Source organism: Rhinolophus hipposideros, assembly GCF_964194185.1.
Source record: "Rhinolophus hipposideros genome assembly, chromosome: 19".
Classification (NCBI taxonomy): domain Eukaryota; kingdom Metazoa; phylum Chordata; class Mammalia; order Chiroptera; family Rhinolophidae; genus Rhinolophus; species Rhinolophus hipposideros.
This window is the reverse complement of record NC_138065.1, coordinates 47,533,489-47,556,375: the sequence shown is the minus strand read 5'-3', so window position 1 is coordinate 47,556,375 and position 22,887 is coordinate 47,533,489. Positions and strand designations below refer to the sequence as shown.

Sequence of the window (22,887 nt, the reverse complement as noted above, 5' to 3'; positions counted from 1 at the left end):
GCCCTTAAAGAAAGATTTATCATCCAAGAAGAGCTAGAAGTTTGAAATAGAAGCATCTAGAGCTAACCCTCAAATGTTAGAACTCTTCCTTTCCACCCACCCTGCCTCCTTTTAAAAAACAAAAAATCACTTTAAAATGTGATACTCTTGCACTGAATTTTTCAGTGGGAAAAACACACTCAAAATGCTATCAGCAGTGACACGCAGAGTCCACACTCTGTGTGTGAAATTTGGAGAAAGAGGAAAAACTTCACTCTCCTCATGTTCAAAATCTCCATTTTCCCACTACTTTCATCTACATGAGCCTCCCTGTACCATGATGGGACAGAGGTCCTTTCTTTTTGGGTTTCACTGAGTTGAGCAATGGAAGATCATTAACACCAATAGTGTCTTGGAAAGGACAGTCATAGAACACCCTGAGTTCTGGTTTCCAGACACTCATCCTGCATTAGGCTTCAGCCCCACCCGGGTGGGGAGCCCCTTACTGCCCCTCCCCTGAGACTACAGCCTCCTTCAAACATCATCTCTGTCTCCATTGCCACCCCGACCAGAGGTCAAATGTCACAGGATATATGATTCCTCATGTTTAATCCTAATCTTCCTGCTTTTGTATGAACTCAGAGGCTGCGTTTAAAATTAGGCCTTGGGCAGCATTAGAAATTATTTAGGTAACTGTGCTGCTGCCTGCAGGCAGGAGTCTGCTCCCCACCATTTTGGGCATCTGATACCAGTAACTAGAGGTTAGTTACATGGAAAATGGAAGAGGTGCCCTTGGAGGCTTTTGAGTAGTGAGGAAAGCTTCTAATCCTGTTTCCTACAAATTCCGTAAACAGCCTGTCTTGAATTTTCCCAACAATCATGGGAGAACTAATCACCAGAACCGGTATTACAGGTAAAAAAGGAAGACTAGCAATGTTGAGCATCTGGTATGACTGGTAGCTGGATGGTTTCCCAGGAAATCAGCAGTTGCTGTTTTAGTTGGAGAGGCCCCCTTTTGGGCTGAAGTTGTTTCTGGTAACTAGCTTTTCCAAGTAAGTTGAGGTGAGTTGATAGCACTATATTATGCTAAACATTCTCTCCACCACTTTTATTGCTATCATGTCTATATATTGACAGGGAGGAAATAAATCTGAAATGTACTTAGGCTTGTTTCTTTTTTCACTGCCACTGTTAGCCTACCTCTATTTCCTGATTACTAGTTTGTGGATCGAAAGTTGAACCAACCTAGTGCCCTTGTGAAAATGCTTGGGGTATGAATTAATATATTATTCTATTTTACATGTGTCCATTTAGAGGAGAGAAAACAAATTACGTGTGTGTATGTGTGTGTGTGTGTGTGTGTAAACAAAAATTGTAACTTCTACGGGTGAAAGTCATTTTAAAAGAACATGTTCATTGGGTCGTTCCTGGCAAGAATGAAAAGGCCCGGTCCTGAGACACGAAGTCTGAACCACCAGCAGCAGCGCCAGCTGGGGAAAGCAACATGGCCGCCGTCCTGGGTTGACGGCCTTTTTTAATGCGTCAAGTAGTGGGGAGAAAGATAAGGTTTTTTTTCAAAGAATTTACATTGGCTACAGAAAAAGTGGGTGGGAGAAGGTGAAGTGGGGCTGGTAGTGGGATAGTCGCAGAGTCCACACGGAAGAAGAGTTTGCTTTTTAGGAGCGGTGGTGGGCAAGTCAGCAAAGTTTACGCGTAAGCAGGAAGCAGAGGTACCTGCCTATTCTCATTAGATAATCTTTGAAATAACCACCTGGAAGTTAATTCAGAGTTGCACCATACACTCAGGAATGTAAGCAGTCTTTATAGCTGGCCCCTAGCTAGTAACAGGTTAATTATTCCTGTCTCTCTCACTCTCCAGCTGCTGTAATTTAATTTAGGACATCTCAAAATTTTTCTCCTCTGTGTGTGTGTGTCTGTGTACACATGCACACACACACATATATACACACATGTGCACGTGCAATACACACACATTGAGAGAGAAATGAAAGTAGAATTCATTCATTCAGTAAATTTTAATTGAGGCCCTCCTGTATTCGTCTTGTCACTGTGGGACTGTGGGTACAGCAATGAACAAAGCAGATAAGGTCCCTTTCCTTAGGAGGAAAACAGATGTAGAAGTAGGGAATGACTTGGTGGGAAATTACTTAATGGGCCGAGGGGAAAAGTTTAAGTGCTCAGAAAAGGCCTCACTCAGATCTTACATTTGCACTAAAATCTAGATCACAGAACGTTGCTATCCTTATGAAGATCTGGGAGAAGACTATTCCAGGCAGAGAGAACAGCAAGGCAGTAGCCTTCAGTTAGCGGTGAACCTGGTGTGTGCACAGCACAGAGAGATGCCTGTGTGCCTGGAGCTTGAGAACAAAGAGGGACATGGGTCGAGATGAGGATGGAGGGGAAGGGGAGGCGGGAGCGTAGATCAGGAAGGGTCCTGTAGCAACGGTAAAAAGTTTGGATTTTATTCTGAGCACAGTAGGAACAACGGGAGGGCTTTACACAGAAGTGTGACATGATCTGGAAGAGTATCATCAGTGCTATGAGGAGAGTGGATTGTGGGGGCCAGAGAGGAAACGGAGACCAGTTGGGAGGCTACCACAGCAGCTCACCTGAGCGGCACAATGGCTTGGACCAGAGTGGTGATGATAACTTAGGCCCTACAAAGAGCAGACATCTCTCTGACTTCCTTATACTCTTTCAATGCAGATCAACTTTATCTCTGAATTTAAATTAAGTAGTATTTTGAACTACTGCATAGTTCCATGACTTTTAGCTACCATGATTGTTGTTGGTTTTTTTAATTACTAAAGTGTTTGATAAGTAAGTATCAGAACATCTAATTTCTTTTTGGTTTACTTATGTGTACTGAGTCTGCCTGAATGTATCATTTGTATCGTGGTGTTTGCCAAAAATTGCTTGGAGTTGTTCACTAAAATCTTCACTGCAGAAAATAAAACAAAATATAAAGAAAAAATACCAAACCATGATACCACTACCTAGAGACATTTTATTTCATTTCTTTTCAGTCTTTTTCTGTGCATGTACATACACATTTCTAAGTGGTTCTTATTTCTTAAAGAAGTAAATGTTACAAACAGTTTTCATAAGAAGTTCAGTAGTTAAGGGGTGTTTGCTTCATTTACTTTTTCATAGCATTCTTTAAGGTGTGGGATCAATTTCTTATTTTCATCACAGGAGATGCTGGAAAGCCATCCTCCAATTGGGTGTTTATCATGTAACTCTGATGTGCTTTGATTGCACTGTCTAGTCTTTAGCAAGCTTTGGAATAGTACCCTTCAAATGCCCAAGTCACAGATTAGTTCCAGAGCTCCATTTTTTTTTTCTTTTCTGGCATTTTTCTTCTCTCAGAGCTCTAACCTCGTTAGCTTTGCCAGGATCTACCATTCAAATCTTCAGGTATTATAAATGAAATATGTTAGCCTGTTAATTAAGTCTTATATTACTTCTAGGATATATGATGAGTTATTTCAATTTATAGTAAAGAAGTTAGAAATCTCTTTCTAAACATTTTTAGAGCTAACCTAGATATTAGCTGTAAAAGTGCATTCAGGAAATAGAACAACTTTTTTCAGTGTATTTGTCCTGAATGCAGGCTAAAACGTAATGAAGATTCTTGGTGATTATTTTTCAGACCTCAAAGGAAGACCTTCTGCAGGCTGATTTTGAAGGTGCTTTAAAGTTCTTCAGAGTTCAGCTTCCAAAGAGATACAGGGCAGAGGAAAATGCAAGAAGATTGATGGAGCAGGCTTGCAATATTAAGGTAAGATACATGAACTTATATATAATAAAAGTGGAACTCGAATTCATCATAACGTGGCAATTTATGTAAAACTCTCTCCCTATATGTTGCTGAATTTTGACTGTGTTTAAGGTGACATTGTGTATGCCTTAAACACTGGTCTCTCCGAGACTTTTTGTCAGGCTGGTAGATGTATAGTAGCTGTATTTAGTAGTAGGATTTAGAATGACACTTGGCAGTTTTCGATTGTAACAATAGGAAGACAAACATTTATTGTATAGGTGGGGCTCTAGAATGGGCTGCTGTGATAATGGTTTCCATGGCAGCAGACTTAGCATTTAGCTTCTGCCATCTGTTTTGAGATGCGTTAGGACAAAGCAAGAAAACCCTGCTTACGCAGTGCTTTCCTTCCTCTAAGGGGATTGGGAAGCTTTGAGCCGCTATCTCCCCATTCCCACCCCACACCTGCCAAATGTCTATGGGTCTAGTGCTCCTTATCATACGTCTGATAAAAGCAAACACATTTTATAAAATAATTTGAAATAGAAATCTCTATCCAGGAAGTTTGGTATCAAGGTGAGAGATCTCATTTTTTAAAAAATTGGAACCAATTTACTGATGTTAATTCTTGTACCTCAGGAATATACTAAGGACTCTTCTTACCCAATCATGACATGGATATAAATTTCTTTTCTGAACAAACAAATTTTTCTTATGGACCTTCCAGTCTGGCATAAGGAAACAGACAATAAACAATTAAATAATAAAGAATATATTTAATGTGGGAGAAGGTGACAAATAGCAATGGAAAAAGAAAAAGTAGGGGTAAATAAGCAAGATGGGATTGGTGGGGAGAGGGAAAGTTCCTGTTGTTATTAGATAGTCAGAGCTGACCTCACCTAGAAGGTGGAGATGTGTCAGTCATGGACATGTCTAGTGGCACTGGGTGGGGGCGTGGGGCGTGGCATTCCAGCAGAAGCAACATCTAGTTCAAAGGCCCTGAGGCTGGCGCGTGCCCAGTGGATTTGAGAAACAGCTGACAGACCAAGGTAGCTTCAGTGAAGTGAATGAGCATGAGAGCCATAGGAGAGGAAGTTAGAGAGCTCATAAGGAGCCGGGAGACAATAGGCCATTGTAAGGAGTTCGGCTTTAATTGGACTGTCGTGAGTAGCCCTTGCAGTGTTTTGAGGGCAAGTGTGATATGCCTGTCAGATGTTTAACAGGCTCGCAATGCCTATTGTGTTGAGAACAGACTATAGGTAGGTAGGAGTAGAAGTAGTGAGATCAGACAGGGTTTTACAGTAATCCGTTGAGGAACGGTGATAGATTGAACTAGTGGGGTAACAGTGAGGTTGGAGATGGAGCAGTAGTGAAGGTGGTTGGAACCCAGATTATATTTTGAAAGAGAACCAACAGGAACTCGTGATATATTCAAAATGGGGGTGAGAAGAAAAGACGAGTCAAGCTGATTCCACAGATGATGGACTGAGCAATTAGAAAATAGAGTTGCCATTGACTTATTAAGCTCATTACTTAAAATATACTCTGACATAGACTGCATTTAAGCACCACACCCACTGTAACACTTTTTTGATGTGACACCTGTGTATTAAATTTTAAATTACCTTAAAGTAAATTCTAAATGTTAAAAAGTACAATTCAATACTGAAAGTAAATAACTGAGAAGAAAAAGAATTTATTGTCTTTGAAATGAACTCTATATACACAAAGAGGTCATTTTCCAAAGCTATTAGGAAAAACAGACCTTTGAATTCTTCATCCTAAAATGCAAACTTTTAAAGCCTTCAGACCTGATTATTTTATTTGGCTGAGCTGAATGACTAAGTGTGGGCACATTTATCTGTAGACTTTGAAAATACATTCCAGTGGTCATGGTGGCTTTGATTGATTTTTGTAGGTGGCACGTTTGATAGGTAGTCTTTAAGCCGGCTGATTGTTCCAGAGCTGTCAGAGAAAAATACTGTAAACTGGGGCAATGCTGTAGGAATCTGTTAAAATAAAACATTCATTTCTAATAATAAAAGAGTAGAAAGTTAAGAGGTACAAGTAAGGTGGAAAGTTAAGTGTTTTCCAGGGAAATCTCATAGCACTGTAAAATTATTGAGAATGAAAAATCCAGGGAAACTACCCCAAAATATGAAATTTACAGGCGAAGATTTTCCAGTGTATTTTATGAGGTTTCTCAGAGGAGGGAGGTAACTAACAATTGTCAAGCCAGAGACACGGGATCTGGGAGATGTAGAAACATAGAAATTAATCCAAAATATGATCTGAATGAACTGTTCCTGGAATGAAAGAACTATGTTCTACCAGAGTGATTTATTTGGCCGTGAATGGATAGATATAAATATTTTAAAAGTGATAATAGGGTTGTTATTTTGTTTTGTTAGTTTTTAGGGGTGTTTTTTTTTCATTATCTAAATAGAGTATCTGTTTCTTAGATATTTAAAACAGTGCCACAGGATACCATTTTTTTTATTAAGGTATAATAGCTGTGCAGAAGCTTTTTATGTTAGTTTTAGGGATACAGAATAATGATTCAATATTTGTATATGATGCAAAATGATCATCACAATAAATCCAGTTAATATCTGTCACATACATAATTACAATTTTTTTCTTGGGCGAACTTTCAGGATCCACTCTCCTAGCTACTTTCAAATATACAATACAGTATAATTAACTATAGTCACCATGCTGTACATTACATTCTTGTGACTTGTCCATTTTATAAGTGGGAATTTGTACCTTTTGACCCCCTTTATTCATTTTGCCCATGCCCCACACACCACCTGGGTAACCGCCAATCTGTTCTCTACATATCCACGAACTCTTGTTTGTTGTTATTTTTAGATTTCACATATGAGTTAGATCATATGGTATTTATTTTTTGTGTCTGACTTATTTCACTTAGGACCTCAAGGTCCATCCATGTTGTTGCAAATAACAAGATTTTGTTCTTTTTTTCTGACTGAATCATATATGTATTCATATATATGCTATATATACATGTACATCTTTTTGAGTTCGTGTTTTCGTTTTCTTTGGATACTCAGAAGTGGAATTGCTGGATCATATTTTTTGAGGAACTTCCATATCGTTTTCCACAGTGACTGCACCAATTTACATTCTCACCAATAGTGCACCATTTCTCCACATCTGTGCCAACTTTATTTCTTGTCTTTTTGATAATACCCTTTCTGACAGGCGTGAGGTGATATCTCATGGTGGTTGTGATTTGCATTTCTCTGATGATTAGTGATGTTGAACATCTTCTCATGTCATGTACCTGTTGGCCATCTGTATGTCCTGTTTGGAAAAAGGCCTGTTCAGATCCTCTACTCCTTTTTTAATTGGATTTTCCCCCCTACTGAGTTGTATGAGTTCTTCATATATTTTGGATATTAACCTTTATCAGATATATGATTTGGAAATATTTTCTCCCATTCAGTAGGCTGCCTTTTCATTTGTTGTGGTTTCCTTTGCTGTGCAGAAGCGTTTTAGCTTGATCTAGTTCCACTTGTTTATGTTGCTTTTGTTACCTTAGCTTTTGGTGTCAAATCCAAAAAATTATTGCCAAGACCAACATCAAGGAACTTACTGCCTATGTTTTCTTCTAGGAGTTTTATGGTTTGAGGTATTACATTCAAGACTAATCCATTTTGAGTTAATTTTTGTGTATGGTATAAGATGGGGGGCCACTTTCATTCTTTTGCATTTGGCTGTCCTGTTTTCCCAACACCGCTTATTGACGATACTATTCTTTCTACATTATTTGTCATAAATTAATGGACTGTATATGCATGGGTTCATTTCTGGACTCTGTTCTGTTTCTTTGATTTGTGTATCTGTTTTTATGCCAATGCCATACTGTGTTGATTACTATAGCTTTGTAATATAGTTTCAAATGAGGGAGCGTGATGCCTCTAGCTTTGTTCTTTCTTATGATTGCTTTGCCTATTTGCGGTTCTATACAGATTTTAGAATTGTTTGTTCTATTTCTTTTAAAAATGCCATTGGGATTTTGATAGGAATTGCATTGAATCTATAGATTGCTTTGGGTGGTATAGATATTTTAACAACATGAATTCTTTCAATCCATGAGCATGAAAAATCTTTCCATTTCTTTGTGTCTTCTTCAATTTCTTTCATTAATGTCTTATAGTTTTCAGTGTACAGATCTTTCATTTCCTTGATTAAATTTGTTCCAAGATATTTTATTCTTTTTGATACAATTGTAAATGGGATTTTTTTAAAATTTCTCTTTCTCATAGTTTGTTATTAGTGTATGAGAAATGCAACAGATTTTTATATATTGGTTTTGTATCATAGGGCATTATTTTAATGTATAGCATGTGACTGTGAGGCACATGTAAGGTGAAACTGAGAGAAGGAAGATGTAAGTAGTACAGTATTCAGGGTTTGTGCTAGGACTAGATCGTAGTTCTCCAACCTAAAGGTTTAAATTTTTTTTTTAAACTGAGACCTACATTTTAAAATACCTTTTATGTCAAGAACTTGACCATACATACACACACACACACACACACACACACACACACACACACACACACACATATCTGAAGAGATATTTACCCTCACAATATATGGAGCACTCTAATGTTTCCTCTTCTACTGTGTTATATCCTATTTCATGTTAAACTTCTCTCCTCCCCCTAAGAAAAATCCCCAAACTGAAAAGGTAGTCCCTACCTACTACATCAGTTTCCCAATGACTTGCAGTTTTGAAAAAAACACTGAGGCATCTCCCACTATTCCCAACACCTCCCCCGCCTCCATTCCGATATCTCACAGCTGAGAGGTTGTAGAGGATGAGGTGTTACACTGAATAATGGAAGTGGGGGTGTGGTAAGGATGTGAGTCATCTTGCCATCATTATAGCAGTATGCACGGGCAACTGGCAATTGTAGGAAACGATGGATTTACCGACCAACGCTCTGTGTTAGACAGAGCACTCACGGACACAGGCGACTGACTTGCAGGCATGAAATGTTGAACTCACAATGTCTGTTTAAGATTAAAGTTAAAATTTCTCTCAGAAGTAATAATTCTTTTCTGTATTTTAGTTATTTTCAAAGTTAGAATTTTTTGTGTGGTTGTATCTTCTTTGAATGGATATGTTCTCATTTAATTACCCAACAAAATAAATCATTTGCTCTAACTTTAAGGAACCAGATAATCAGTTATTTCAGTGAGCTGACTGGTTTTAAAATACATGCAACAGTTGCAGGTAAAATTTACTTGTTAGCTCTCTCTATGGTTTATTTCTGTGTGTGTACCAACCAACAGAATGTATTAATCCAACCATGTTGGATTGGATAGATACCAAGAACATCTCTTGGTGTTTATTTTTGTCTAATTTAACTAACATTATTTTATATTATTCTATCTCCTCCTGTTCCCATGGTTTCAGCCCGGCTAAAATCAGAAAATATGTTGACCCATCAGATTTTACTTCAAAAAGTCATTTGGTTACTTAATATAGAATTATCCTGCACTTTTCCAGGGAGTCAGCTTTTGTTGAATATCATTATTCAATTGTTATAGTGAAAAATTCTGCTGTTGTATAGTTTCTTAAACTTGAATCTTGGCTTCATGGACTCTGAATCAGTAGAAATGTGAATTTCTTTATATAAGCATATGAGCACTTAAATTTTCCTGGTAAGACAATTGTAGCTTCCATTGGATTTTTAAAGGATACCCAGTGACTCAAAAAAAACACAAAAATTAGCCTCTGTGTTGTCGGACAATCTAAGCTTATTAATAAGCAAACTGATAATTTATATAGCACATAAGAATTCATAAATAGGATATATATATTCAAGTGCATATATACATAACCTTTATGATTATTACGATCTGATTTATTGCCTTTTTTCCCTATATATTTTTATTCAATACCATATATATTGTATTAGGTTGAATTGATGAAATTATCATTCTTTTTGGTCAAAAGCCATCAGATATTAGACATTGTATATGATTTAATTCAGTATTTTATGCCTCCATATGGTTCAGATAGATGCTATATATACAGATGATGAAATATTTAAAATTCAAAACTTTTTATCATATTGGGATTCATTTAGCTGGCATTACTCTGATAAAAATAAAAAGAGGAACTTTTTATTTACGGAGCTTTTTATTACAGAAGAGTAAAACATCTGTAGTGTAAGTTAGAGTACTCTACATACCTTTGCTCTATGGACATGTAAACTTATTCTCCAAAGACTGGGAAGCAAGTCTTTATTTATTTTTTTTTAAGTTGATTTTCATTTGGAATAATGTTGCAAATACCACATTTATGATGGACCTCTTTGGTAGCAAAATTCGTCACATTATTTAAAATATTCCATTGGGAGATCTTCATGAAAGAATATTTAAAATATAAATCAGCCTATTTTATTAGTAAAATAGCTTGAGCAAAATTAAAACTGCAAAATCTGACATTAAACTAAAACAAGGGAATCAGGAAGGAAAGGTCATTTATTGAGTGTGCCAGGATCTATGCAAGAGAACTTCTCACAGGAAGTAAGAGTTCAGGTGAGACGTCAGGGAGAAGTTCAGGGGTGTGGAGGCAGAGGGAAGGGTGTTTTATGCAAAGACTATGCAGAGTCCCAGAGGTAAAAAAAAAAATATGGATCCATCCAAGACCTAAATTCATGTCTGGAGAATAGGCAATAAGGGGAGTGAATAGAAGGCTAAAGGAGAAAGCAGGAGCCAGACTGCTGGGGCAGAGCTAGGTAAGCCGTGGTGAGCAATGCGAATTTTATTCTGGGGGCATTGAGGGGTTTTAAATAGGAGACAGAAATGATCAGTTTATGTTTTAGAAAGATCGTTCTGGCTGCTTTGCGGAGAATGGATTGAAAGGGGTAAGATTACGTATTAGAAACAGACCAATATAGGGACGATTGCAGTAATCCAGGTTAGAGATGACCAGATTATTTGCTATGGGCTGAGGAGGTGTGGACAAGTTGCAGAGATCTTCAAGAGAGAGAATCAACAGATATTAGTGATTAAATGTGAGCCCTAGGGAATGGAAAGAGAGCCAGTGATGACATTCAGGATTCTTACTTAGGCAACTTGGTGGAATCGCACTGCGAAAGGGAACAAACAAACAAAGGAGAACAAATTACAGGGATGGAAGATAATGAGTTATATGTTGAACATGTTAAGTTTGTTGTGTATATCCACAAATTCACATCTAAGTGCCTAGAAATCTCATGTAGGCAAGTGGATATTGAAGTGAGATCTGAGCTCAAAGTAGACGTTTGGATGTCGTCAGCGTTGAACCCATGAGAGTATGTGAATTCTCATAAAGGAGCAGAGGGAAGGGTTGGGGACAGATGCATTCACATGAAAGATGGGCTGAGGACTAGAACCAGGGAGACCGAGAAGGCAGGAAGGAACCCCGAAGCCTGTGACCGTGAACATTAAGGGGAAAGGTATTTGGTTTAAAGAAGGAAAAAATTTAAAAGTGTCAGTGATGCTTAAAGGTTACGTAAGGTACTAAGGGGTGAAAAGTGGTCACTGTGCAATAGTTAAAGAGATCCTTCCTTAAATGGCCTTGGTGAGAACAGCTTCCTTCCGTGGGGGATGAAGTATAAAAGCCAGTGATTCAAGGAATAAGTGGGAAGGTGATTAAATGGAGAAAGGAAAATGAAGCAACTCCTGTAAGAGGGTTATTATGGGGAGAAAGTGGGGGGAAGAGGAGGCAGCCAGCGAGACAGAGAATAAGTACCAGAGAGGAGGAGGTAAGTAGACACGAGGATGAAGTGGATTTTTGGAGGATGGGAAGGGTGAGTCTAAATGCTGAAAAAGCTCAATGAATCAGTGTCTTCATTGAGCACATAATATACGCCAGGCACTGTGCTAAACCCAGGGACTCGACATTGAACTAAAGCAGATATGCTCTCCGGGCTCATGGGGTTTATACTGATGTGTGGAAAATGTTAATTACCTTAATGAATGTATAATTATAAAGAGTGATAAATGCTCAGAAGGGACATAAGGATATATGAGGGCAAAGAGTAAAGGAACCTGACTATGACACAGTTGTTTAGGGAACGCGTTGTTGAACTGAGATTGATTATAAGACATTCCAGACCCAGGGAACCGCCCGTGCAATCATTGTGAGATGGGAGGGAGGGAGATACATTTTAGAACCTAGGCGAAGGCCAATGTGCCAACAGCTCAGAGAATGAGGAGGGCTGAGATCTAGGGACCAGAGCACTCCATCTTCATGTAAGAAGCAAAGGCCCATAAAAAGAGGAAAGTTGAGGATTTGATACAGAAAGGGGAAGATATCCTCAGACAAGCCTCCGGGGAGGTTCAGGATTAGCCTCGGAAGAAGGGCCTCTCTTCCATTCCAGCAGGAGGGACTGAGCAAAGAATAGAGGGGCAAAGGGAGGGTGCCATTCGGTGAGGAGGGAATTGAGAATCCCCACACAGACATCTTGCCATTGTAGCTCGCCTCTCATGGGTCAGGAGTTGGGATGAGCAGGGAGCCTGTGGACGCTAGACCTTCTCGGAGACCATTGCTAACAGAGTTCCAGATGCCCGGGCCCCAGGCAGCCGTCACACAGAAGGCTCAGCTTTGCTGGCTGTGCCTTCACGTAGAAACAAACGTGTCTCCTTTATTTACTTCTGCCATTTTATTCTACCATTCCACCTACTTCTACCAGTCATGTTCCTTCAATTTATTAAGCAGATGGCCATGTAGACTTTTCAAAATTAACTTACTGGGTATCGTCTCATGAACTAATCTATATAAATCATTAAATTCTCCAACGCCAATCCCCCTAAAATAAGATAAATGGATACAAAAATTGGCTTGTACATGGGCATCTCTTCTCTTTAGGAAAAAAGAGAATAGATCATTGGAATAAAGCATTATGCCCTTACATGCATTCCACACTTGGTGCAGTGTCATCATCAGAGCTTTCCACGTAGAATTAACAACAAAAGAACACTTCGGAAATGCTGTTTTAACTGGTAGTTTCTCTCCCTTCAAACTTTAAGTATTTCCCCTGCAACTCATTCATTCTCAGCAGTTTTCTAAGGTCTTAGTAAGACTAATGGTTGTGCTCTTAAATGGGAGTTTTCATATTTCATATACCTTTCTGCAGTGTTTGCCAATTACCTTTTATCCAGTTGCTATGATTTATGTGTATCTGTATTGGAGAATAAAGTTAGAACTTGTTCTTACTGTTTGAAAACCATGGTAGTAGATATTTTTCCCTCAGCTATTTGTGAGCTATACAGTTCTTTGAACTTTTTTTTGTTTTACTGTTTGAATTCATATTAAAGATTATATTTAAAGTGTGCTTCACGATTGTCTTTGGAGATCTGATGGAGACAAGAAAATAGATACGATGTTTCTCTCTGCCCTTGTTGCTGCTCACTGGAAATAATTTAATTCTGTTTTTCTAGGTAGTGATAAAAATAAATGTAAGTGTCCTAGGTGTTTAGAATAGGTTAGGTTAGGAAGGCTGGGCCACTGGATCCAGGGGGCTTTGTATTCCAAACACTTCAAGCACAGCTGTTTCATATGCCCTCTCCTCTGGGGAGTATAAAGTATAATTATATTATATTTACTTACTTATTCATATTCCTATCTCTCCAATGCATTTAGCTGCCAAATAACCAAGTGTAATCAATAGTCTGGAGAACTTAACTTATTTTACTGTTATGCCCTTTTGTCGCCACCCCCCCCACCCTGCAAAAAAATTCTTTCCTTTTGAAATGGTGAAAACCACATGTAAATGAGAATAGCAACCCAAACAAGATAGTAAAAAAATTTGAGTGTTATTCACATATGTCCAGCTGCTGTTTGTCAAGTTTTCTGAAGCTCCATTTAACGGCAAACAAACTGCTGAGTGGAAAATTATATTTCTTGCTGTAGTTGAGAGTTGTGATTGAATGGGCAATTCTTTCTTACTGTCAATTTCTCTGGTTGGGGACTTTCTGCTGCTACCACCTGTGGGAGAGAGCCATTTCTTTCATCCAGAATGTCTAGAATTTTCCCTTTTCGCTGCCTGTATCACTTCCGACCCAAAGCACTATAATATGTAGTTCAGAGTTTCTTTCAAATACTTGTTCTTTTATGATGCTTGGTGATGGTGGTGATGGTGGGGATGATGATGATGGAGACGATGATGTTGGTGGTGTTGGGGAGGAATCCTGGAGAACAAATGCCAATTCTGTAGACTCAAAGTACAAAATCTGCAGAAAGTGTCTGCAGGTTTGGTTTCCCCTGAGGGCCCTCTCCGTGTCTTGCGGATGGCCGCCCTCTCACCGTGTCCTCACAGGGCCTTCCCACGGTGTAGTCTAGCTCCCAACCTCTGGCCATATTGGATTCGGACCCACCGTAATGGCCCCATTTTAACTTATTTACCTCTTTAAAGGCCCTGTCCCCAAACGCAGTTATGTTATGCTTGGAGTCAGGGCTTCAACATATGAATTTGGGGGCACACAGTCCAGCCCATAACAATGTCTTTTTCATCATGGTCAACAGAATGCCCATTTCTCTGAAAAGGTTCTCCTCGGACAAGAATCTTACTTGGCAACCAAGAGCGGTATCTTCAACATCTGATTAACACATGGCAGTCTCCTGTTTGTCTGCACACCCAATTTCTCCATTTTTCTCCTAAACGCTTATATTATGTGAAAAGCTCCTATTTTTCCTTACAATTTCACCTTCCATTTCCACCAGCCCACTTGTTGGCAAGGGATTTCCTCTGGCATGTATGGTAGCTTGTTAACAGTTCTAATTTACCTTCTATCCTGGTCTGGTCATCTTGCATTTACTTCATTAGAGTCCTACCTTTATGTTGTATCATATCGTATGTAAGCCACAATCTCTCTGACTCCCCTGCTTCCTACAAAAGAAGCAGTGAGTTCTGCAAGTCAATAAGTTATGTCTTAGCAGGATGTCCATTGACAGAAAAAAGTCTATATTCTATTATAATGGAATAAGTATTTTAAGCAATAACATGATTTCAATACTATTTGGGACATAGGGACATAGTTTATTTTCCAAATTTTAGGATGACCGTTGTTTAAGAAGTCAGATGGCAGACATTACCCCCATGAGGGAAAGTATTTGAAGAAAATTATCCATATAGTAGAATCTTAGAGCCTGCAGAATTCATCGTTTCAGGCCCCTGACATTGCTTGTCTGGACCGTTAGAGCTGCCTCAGACCAACTGGTCTCTCTAGCTTTAGTTTTTATCTTCTCTGGTTTCCTCTGCACACTCACCGCAGTTGTCTGCTAGGCAAACCAGCCTCATTGTATCACTCCTCTCCTCAGAGAGACTGCTGGCCCCCAGTTACCTGCAGGATAAACCCCACACCCCGCAGTTTGGCACATATCTGCTTCTTTCACACCAATGTGTCACGCCCCTTCCGGGCTTGGTCACAACTTGTCCCTTCTGCCTGGAATACTTGCCTCTGTGGACGGCCTGGAAAAGGCAGAGGCTTTGCAGGTCTACAAGTCCAGCTGTGAATTCTGCCTCCAGTTCTTACTGAGTGATCCTGAAAAAGCTACTTGATCTCCTCTAGCATGAGGTTGCTTGTCGTGAAATGAAGCTAATACGCACTGCACAAGGAAGTCGTAAGAATGAATAAAGCTAAGCGTATGTGGGAAGCACTGGTTAATGTTTTTATCAATTTTTGTGACAATATGGGACCAAGCAAATTCTTCCTCACCCTTTAAGACCCAGATCAGGCATCACCCCTTTGGGAAGCTAGACTGGCAAATTCATGTTTCAGGACCTAGAAAGCATAACTTGGTCTATGAGGAGAGAGCTGAGCGTTTTGAGTGGCAAGGAGACTTTCTTGCCACTTAATAATAATTACTTTCATTTATTAATACTTTTAATAATATCCTTTTATACAGTTTATTTTACCATGAGCTGATGTTGCTTTTGCGATTTAAAAAACAAACAAACAAACAAACAAACAAAAACCACGTTCATAAAACAAGTGAAGTGAGGAAACCAGCATCACATCAGGTTAGGGACCTTGATATCAGAAGCAATAGTTGCTTATAATTGTTAATAAAACGAGTAGAGTTACTCTAATTACAAATAAAATCTAGTGTATGATACTGATTTTTATCATACATCAGAAAGTTGGGTTTCCAGAGTTCAGAGGAAGCTTAAAATATTTTAAGTTTCCTACCTCATAGCTATTGAGAATTTATAGGCGATTTGAGGGGGAAACCCAATTAAATGTTTATTTAATTCCGTTTTTAGTTTTACAATATTTTGGTATCTTTCAGTTGTGATGTGTGTTGTTTTTCAAACAATGTTGACTAAAAAGAATGGTTTCGATGTCATAAATCACTGGGAGAAGAAAAGAAAGCATTTGCCAAGATGAACATGAGCACATTCGTAGAACAACAGCACATATTGCAATCAATCAAAGACTTAGAGACTCATCTGAATCTTCTAAAATACCTACTTTCTTGGCCAAAGTAGAACAGCTGCTAACCTTTAGATCGACATATTCTGATTTCAGTAGGAAACTAAGATTGACTGTGGGGATTGGTTTTTCAAGATAAATATCCTATATTTTTTTCTGAAGATAAGTAGGAATCCACCCTGTTGTAAAGAAAGGACAATCTGATATTCTTTCTGTCATTGAGCAATTAAAAATATGGTGGAACCAAATGAAAGCTCACGCCGTGATTCTAGCCCAGCTGTTCAGTTCTTTGCTGTATGCAGACTCTTTCGTTGGATCTAGTTCATCTGCTTTTATTTTCCTTCATCTCAGGGTTCAGCTTGAGTCATTTTATCCCAACAGATGGAACTGTAGAGTCTTAATAGAGGTGATGTAGCTAAACTCCTCTTAATATAAATTTTTCATGAGGGCCATGGGTAGATGGTCTCAGGGCGTCTACAAAAAGAACTGGTTTTACATCTAGAAAAAAGGGTAAAATATTATCTGTTATAAAATAGTCAGACCTGTAGTCAGTGCAACAACACAAGATCCAAGCTCTAATGACTTTGTCATAGATGGATACAGGATCTGGTGGTGGGCAATGAGCACACGACAGGAGAGTGTATAATATATTCTCAGTATTTGGAGAAAAATGCAGTTGAAAATAAAAGAAACAAAGGAAATGGGAAAGCTCTAGTATTTTGTCCTGAAAAATAGGATCCACCAGCAGAGTCCTTCATTTATTAGGAAAACTGCGGAACTAGGCAGAACTTGACTTTGATGCCCAGAAACAACTCGCTGTTGTCGAAAGGCGCACGACTTCCTCTTGTCTGCTTGGCTGGTGTTCCCAACTATTTCTGATGAACTGAACCTGAAATCAGATCCAGAGACGTTCTTCCCCCAGAGAGCTGGTGACGGATCGCGTGAAGTGCGAGCTCTGAGCATGTGCAGCAGAGACGGCAGGCCCATCTCAGGCTCTCTCCAGCAGCCTCTTCTCCCCTGGCCGCGTGTCAGCGTGTCTGCAGGCTGGCAGGGGGCCCACGCAGCCAGCTCCTTCCTGCCTCCCGCAGATGTGCGTTCCTGCCTCTTGCTGGCACATCTGCAACTCAGGTCCCCTCTGACAACTTGCTGCTCCTGCATATTTTCCCCTCTGAGTCTATGCAACTTGCTATTTCTGTTTGAAGGACCACTGATTAACATTCACTTTGCAATAACAGCCACAACCACAATGATATCCTGCTTCCTTGGGTGCCTGGCATGTTTATCATTTAATAACCACCTTCTGATCTCTTATTGACCCAATTTTATAGATAAAAAAACAGACACAATGGTTAGGTTTCTATAAAGGTCCCTCAGCTAATAAGTGACAGGACCAAAATTTGAATCCGGACAGTCTGGTTCCAGTCTGTGCTTTTCTACCTCTCTTATACTCACTATGGTTTTGTTTTTTGTTTTGTTTTGTTTAGTTTTTGTATTAATCTTATACTGCACTACATAGTTTTTGAAGGCAGTCCATATTTGTAAGTTGTTTAATATTGCCAGTATTTATTGGTCACTTACAGGATTTAAAACTACTCTGACTCCATATGATTATATTAAATTTCATGCATTCATTCTTTTGCTCCATAAGTATTTAAGATTTCTTGTGCACCTACTGTGTCCTCGTATTGAGCTAGCGAGGCATTCTATTCAGTAATAATCACAACAAACAAGACTCCTGCCCTCCTGGAGCTTACAGGATAATGGAAGGGACAGATAACACAAAAATAATGTATAATCAAAAGTGGGATAGAGGTTAAAAAAGGAAAGAGAAGTTTGTTACAAGTGAGAAGATTGTAAGAAGCTAGCTGAGATTGGGAAGTGAGGATCCCGGAAACCTTTTTGAGGTAGTGCCATAGTGATTAATAGGAGCCAGCCAGCTGATGAGGACTAGCAAAGGACACTAGAGAAGATCTTTTGTTTCTGGCAAAATAGTGAACTAGATGTCAGTATAATCCCTCTGGCACACAACATGTAAAAGGTCTGGATAAAAGAACTTAAAAACATTTTTCAATGTATGGCTGAATTAGTGGGAAAATAAGGAAAATTTATAGAAGCTGAAAATTCTGTGAAAACTCGAATCCTGAGATGTAAATGAATTCTAAAACTGTATTTGTTCTTCGGGTATTTGCCAAGCCCTGGTGGCCTACATGTTGGGCTTTAACAAGCCTCGCACAGGAGACGCTGCCAGGACCTGTGAAAGGCTTCTCTGTCAGTAGGTGGGCTGGGGAAAAGCCCCTTCCCTCCTTAATGGTTAGTTGCTTGCCTTGGCTTTGGCCTTGGCACTTGAGTGATTGAGAGTCATATACACCAGTTACATTCTTTTATATGAAAATATTGCGTAGTAAAGAAAAATACAGAAACCCTCTGGACAGAGGAAATACTATGTAGGCAGGCCCTTGGACAGAAAGGCGTTTGACCTTTTCAGGGAATTGAAAGGCTGGTTCAGAGTGAGCAAAATTTGTGCTGGCGAATGAGGTTGGAGATGAAGCTGGGGACCAGATTCTTACAGAAACTCACAGACCTTGCTTAGGATTTTGGATTGCATCCTAAGTACAATGCACATCTTTGAACGACTTTCACAAGATTATCTGACTTCAATGAGTAATCATAGATTGAGAAAATGTAAAAATAGAGAGCCACTCGAAATGTCAAAGTAGAGATAATAAAACTAAAGAGACTTCAATATGTGTTTGTGTAGTTGAACTCATCTTTGAATATGCCAGTATGTAATGATAATGAAAGTTTATCTTTTACAGGCAATTTATCGTACAGTAAATTTTATTGCAAGGCAGCTTTAAGTAGTAGAATTTCATTGGAATAAATACACCATTTAAATTCACATTTTGGGGATGTAAGAGTTGGATGTATTTGCAGATAAAGTATAATATTTGGGGAAAGACACTGTGGCAGAGATAGGTCTAGTGGTTCACCAAATTTATTTACCTTTCTTCCTGCTAACGCAGTTGGACTACGTTACCCAGGCTCTTTTGCAGTTCATTATAGTCATATGACTGAGTCTGGAAGAGGACTATGGTTTGGCTGTTTTAAAATGAAAAATTTCCCACATAGCTTCCATGCACTCCATCTCCTATGCCAGATGGATGTTGACACCCAAAGTGACATTGGAAATCACATGCTGAAGATGCTAGAATCTTCATCAGAGTTCCTAAATGACAAAATAGTTCAGAAACCCCCAACCCCACCCTGCTGACAGCTGAACTTTCCATAAACCAAAAATAAACTTCTATTATTTTAAATCACCAGGGTTCTGTGATTTAATTTCAGCAGCTAGCATCCCGTTAAAACATGTTCACTTTCTTCCAAGGTGACGCCAAGGACCTAATTTCATTACAGTTCATTTCTTATTTCATTTGTCTTCTATACATATTTGTTGTCAAATGTAACCAGGCAATCTGAGTAGATTAGGGTGTTAGGAGACTTGTACAGAGACTTAGGGGATTTGATATTCTTGAGGTATGAGAGAGGAGGTGAAGGAACTAAGTGCTTCCTGTTCTCCATGTAAGATCGCCCTCACTCTCCCTCTGACCCAGTAATGCATTTCAAAGATTTCTACTCCTGCAGCCATTTCTTCCCACCTCACTGCAAAACAGAGATGATGAAGACCTCAATCACCTCTCCTTTCCTTGCCTAGTTTAATAGTCACATATAATGCAATTGACACACTGGAATACAAAATAATCATAAAATCAAAACTAAGAAATACCTTTCCATCCTGTATACAACCTATGACACGTGTCATGGGCTCTGTCATGGTAAAACTATTGGGGGAGATCACAATGTGTCAGAAGATGTGCGTAGTTCTTGTAGGACACGTTGAAATCAGAACATCCTCGTCTGAATCTTTGGCCAATGGATTAGCCAGTCAGACATACTTTTCCATTGTTTTCTCATTATTTATTTATCAGTCTGTTTGTCATGCTGGGCCTTTGTGACTCCTCTTGAGGGGAGGTAGGAGGTAAATTCAGTTTTTCATAAAACATTAGGGCTACAGAAGGGGGAGCCTTACCGTGTTTCACTGGCAAAGACCTTTCATTGTGAAAAGGGAGATTATTCCTTTAAAAACCATAGAAATCACAGAAGGGAATTATGACGAAGAATATGTTTTGGGTGAATAGATGCCAAATGCCCATCTCACTGGATGATTACTATTCTAAATATTTTTCCATTAGCTCGTTTCAGCTCAGGAAATAGATTAGATCCTTAATGGCCTAAGCAACCAGGAAATGAGCGATATATTTATAGATTCCACCAGTGAATTTGAAATAAAACTTCTTGCCTATTAAAAATTCTGACTGCAATACTCAATGTAAATGCTTTTTTTAAAAAATGTTGCCTCTTCCCCTCCTATCCCAACACTTTTTAAGGTCTGATACTCAATAAAGAGAATAAATTACCCCAATCATATTTTGAGGAAGACCTGGTTTTATATTAAGTGTGGGGTGTCAGATTACCATCGATCTAGGTCACATGTTTTGGTAGTAGAGATGAATCCATTTCTGGTCTTGTTTTGAGAGTCCATAGCTAGTCTGAACCAGGGCAGCCACCATGGACCACTCTGATGGCCCCATTCGGGCCTAGAACTTCTCCAGTCTGAAAGGTGATGGCAGAAGCTGATTTCCACCTTATTTAGCCCTAAGAGCTTTGCTGTGCTCAGTGGAAGACGGAGAATGACTGTGTCCTGTACACAGGCCAAAGGCAAGACAGGCCTTTGCTTCCAGTAGGGCCCTGGCTTAAGAGGCAAGAGGGCTGATTCCCATCTTAACTTCCCCACTGAACAGCTTTGTTTGGGGCCTTTGACATAAGCAGCTGAGTTAGAGGACCCCAGAGGGCCTGTACATCTTTTACATCATATGAGTCTAAATTCCACCCGTGATTTCATAGAATCCTGAAGTAAGCATTCCACTCCCCTTCTATGGGCCATGTTTTCTGCATCTGTTAAACAGAGGTACAGGCTCTCGAGAAAGAGGGACTGTTAAAAGCAGTGAAAAGAAAAGCTCAAATGAAAGACATTTTAAAGCAGACTAGGATTACAATGTATCTGTGATTTTATGGGGAATGAGGGTTGAACACATTTATTTTCATTAAGTGTAGAAATTTCTTTCATTTTCTTTCTTTGGTCTATTGGTAAAAAATCTGGATTTTTTGGAGTTTTCCACTCTGGTACCTCCCGTGTTTAGCCTTCTCTCTATATAGGAAACACTCAGTAACTATGTTCTCTGGAATGTCACTTGAAAAAGTGAAGTTGAATCAACTCACTTTCAGTATTTGAATTGTTTTTAAACCTGTTTTTACTAATGGATTGATGTTCCTGCAATGACCCATTTTTATTTGTACTAACAAAACATAGTGTTCATTACGTGGCCAGTTTAAATGGGAAAATAATTTGTGCTCTTAATTGTAAAGTATTATCTAGTCCTATTTCCGTTCAAATGCTTTCACATCAAACTGAATAATTACACATTGGAATACCTGGACAGATTTAAAATACAACATAAAATGTATGCCAAAGGTCAACTACTATGTTTTACCGGATCTCCCTTTTATTTCTCTGTTTTATTTATAATATTTTCAAGTCATACCTTTAGACTAAAAAGCCTCAGGATAAACACAGAAGAAAAACTTTCCAAATATAAGTTTAAAATGTACTTAACACACCCTTCTTCCCACCCCACACCTCAGCAAATAACTGCAAATCAAGTTAATGGGGTGGTTTAGAACATCAACCTGGAAACGGGGGTTCCGTCCAGCGCTGCCCTGGGAGATTCTGTCTGTCCACTGTCACCTGCTCTCACAGGTCTCCACCAGCACCATTTCCCTTAATCAGAAGCACTGACTTTGTTCAGATCTGAAAACTACACCCATTACTTCTCTCGTTCTTGTTCTCTGTGCATTCCCACGACTGGGATGTACGCTTTCTGAGGCTTTGCTTTGTCACATCCCGCCACTCCCCACTAAAGGGCTCACTTTTCTCCTTCTTGGCTTCATTTCTTCTTTCTTCCTATGCTACTTTCTCCTTTTCATCTTCCCTTCATTTTTAAAAAATGTAATTTGTTTTTGCTTTTCAGTTGCCTAAACACTAGGCTTTGTGTTTTTCATTTGTAAATCAGGAACCAGATAATAATCTCAAAGAGTCATGCCAATACTCTATGAACCCGTGGTATTATATTGATGAATAAACATAATTGTCATCTTTTTAATGATAAGTCCATCAATAAACCATAGGTTAGAAATGTAGAGGGGATGACTTTTCCTGTACCCTCTCAGGTTGGGTATCTGGGGGGCTATGAATTAAACTGACAAAAGGCAGATTAACAGGAGAAAAGACATATTTTTTTTCATTAATGTTAATATTTTTACATGAATGGAGACTTCACAGAATCAAAGTGAAAACCCAAAGAGGTTGTTAGACCATTTTAACAAAGGGCAATAAATTGTGGAGAGGCGACTAAAAAGAAAAGTGCTTTGGGGCTGATAAAAGCACTAAAAGGAAAAGTGCTTTGGGGGGGTAAAGTGTGGGAATGTGACTAGGAAACTAAGGGGGCAACTAATGGTAGATAAGGGCTGTAGAGCAGGCACCT

General features: G+C 39.0%; 1 protein-coding gene across 10 annotated transcripts in view; it reads left to right on the top strand.

The window, feature by feature from the left end:
* RABGAP1L (RAB GTPase activating protein 1 like) overlaps window positions 1-22,887 on the top strand; it is a 443,815-nt gene that overhangs the window by 337,379 nt on the left and 83,549 nt on the right. For all 10 annotated transcript variants that reach the window (XM_081024862.1, XM_081024852.1, XM_081024863.1 and 7 more), the window contains one exon: window positions 3,653-3,781. In XM_081024862.1, the coding sequence (XP_080880988.1) occupies window positions 3,653-3,781 (129 nt within the window). The remainder of the gene's footprint in view (window positions 1-3,652; window positions 3,782-22,887) is intronic.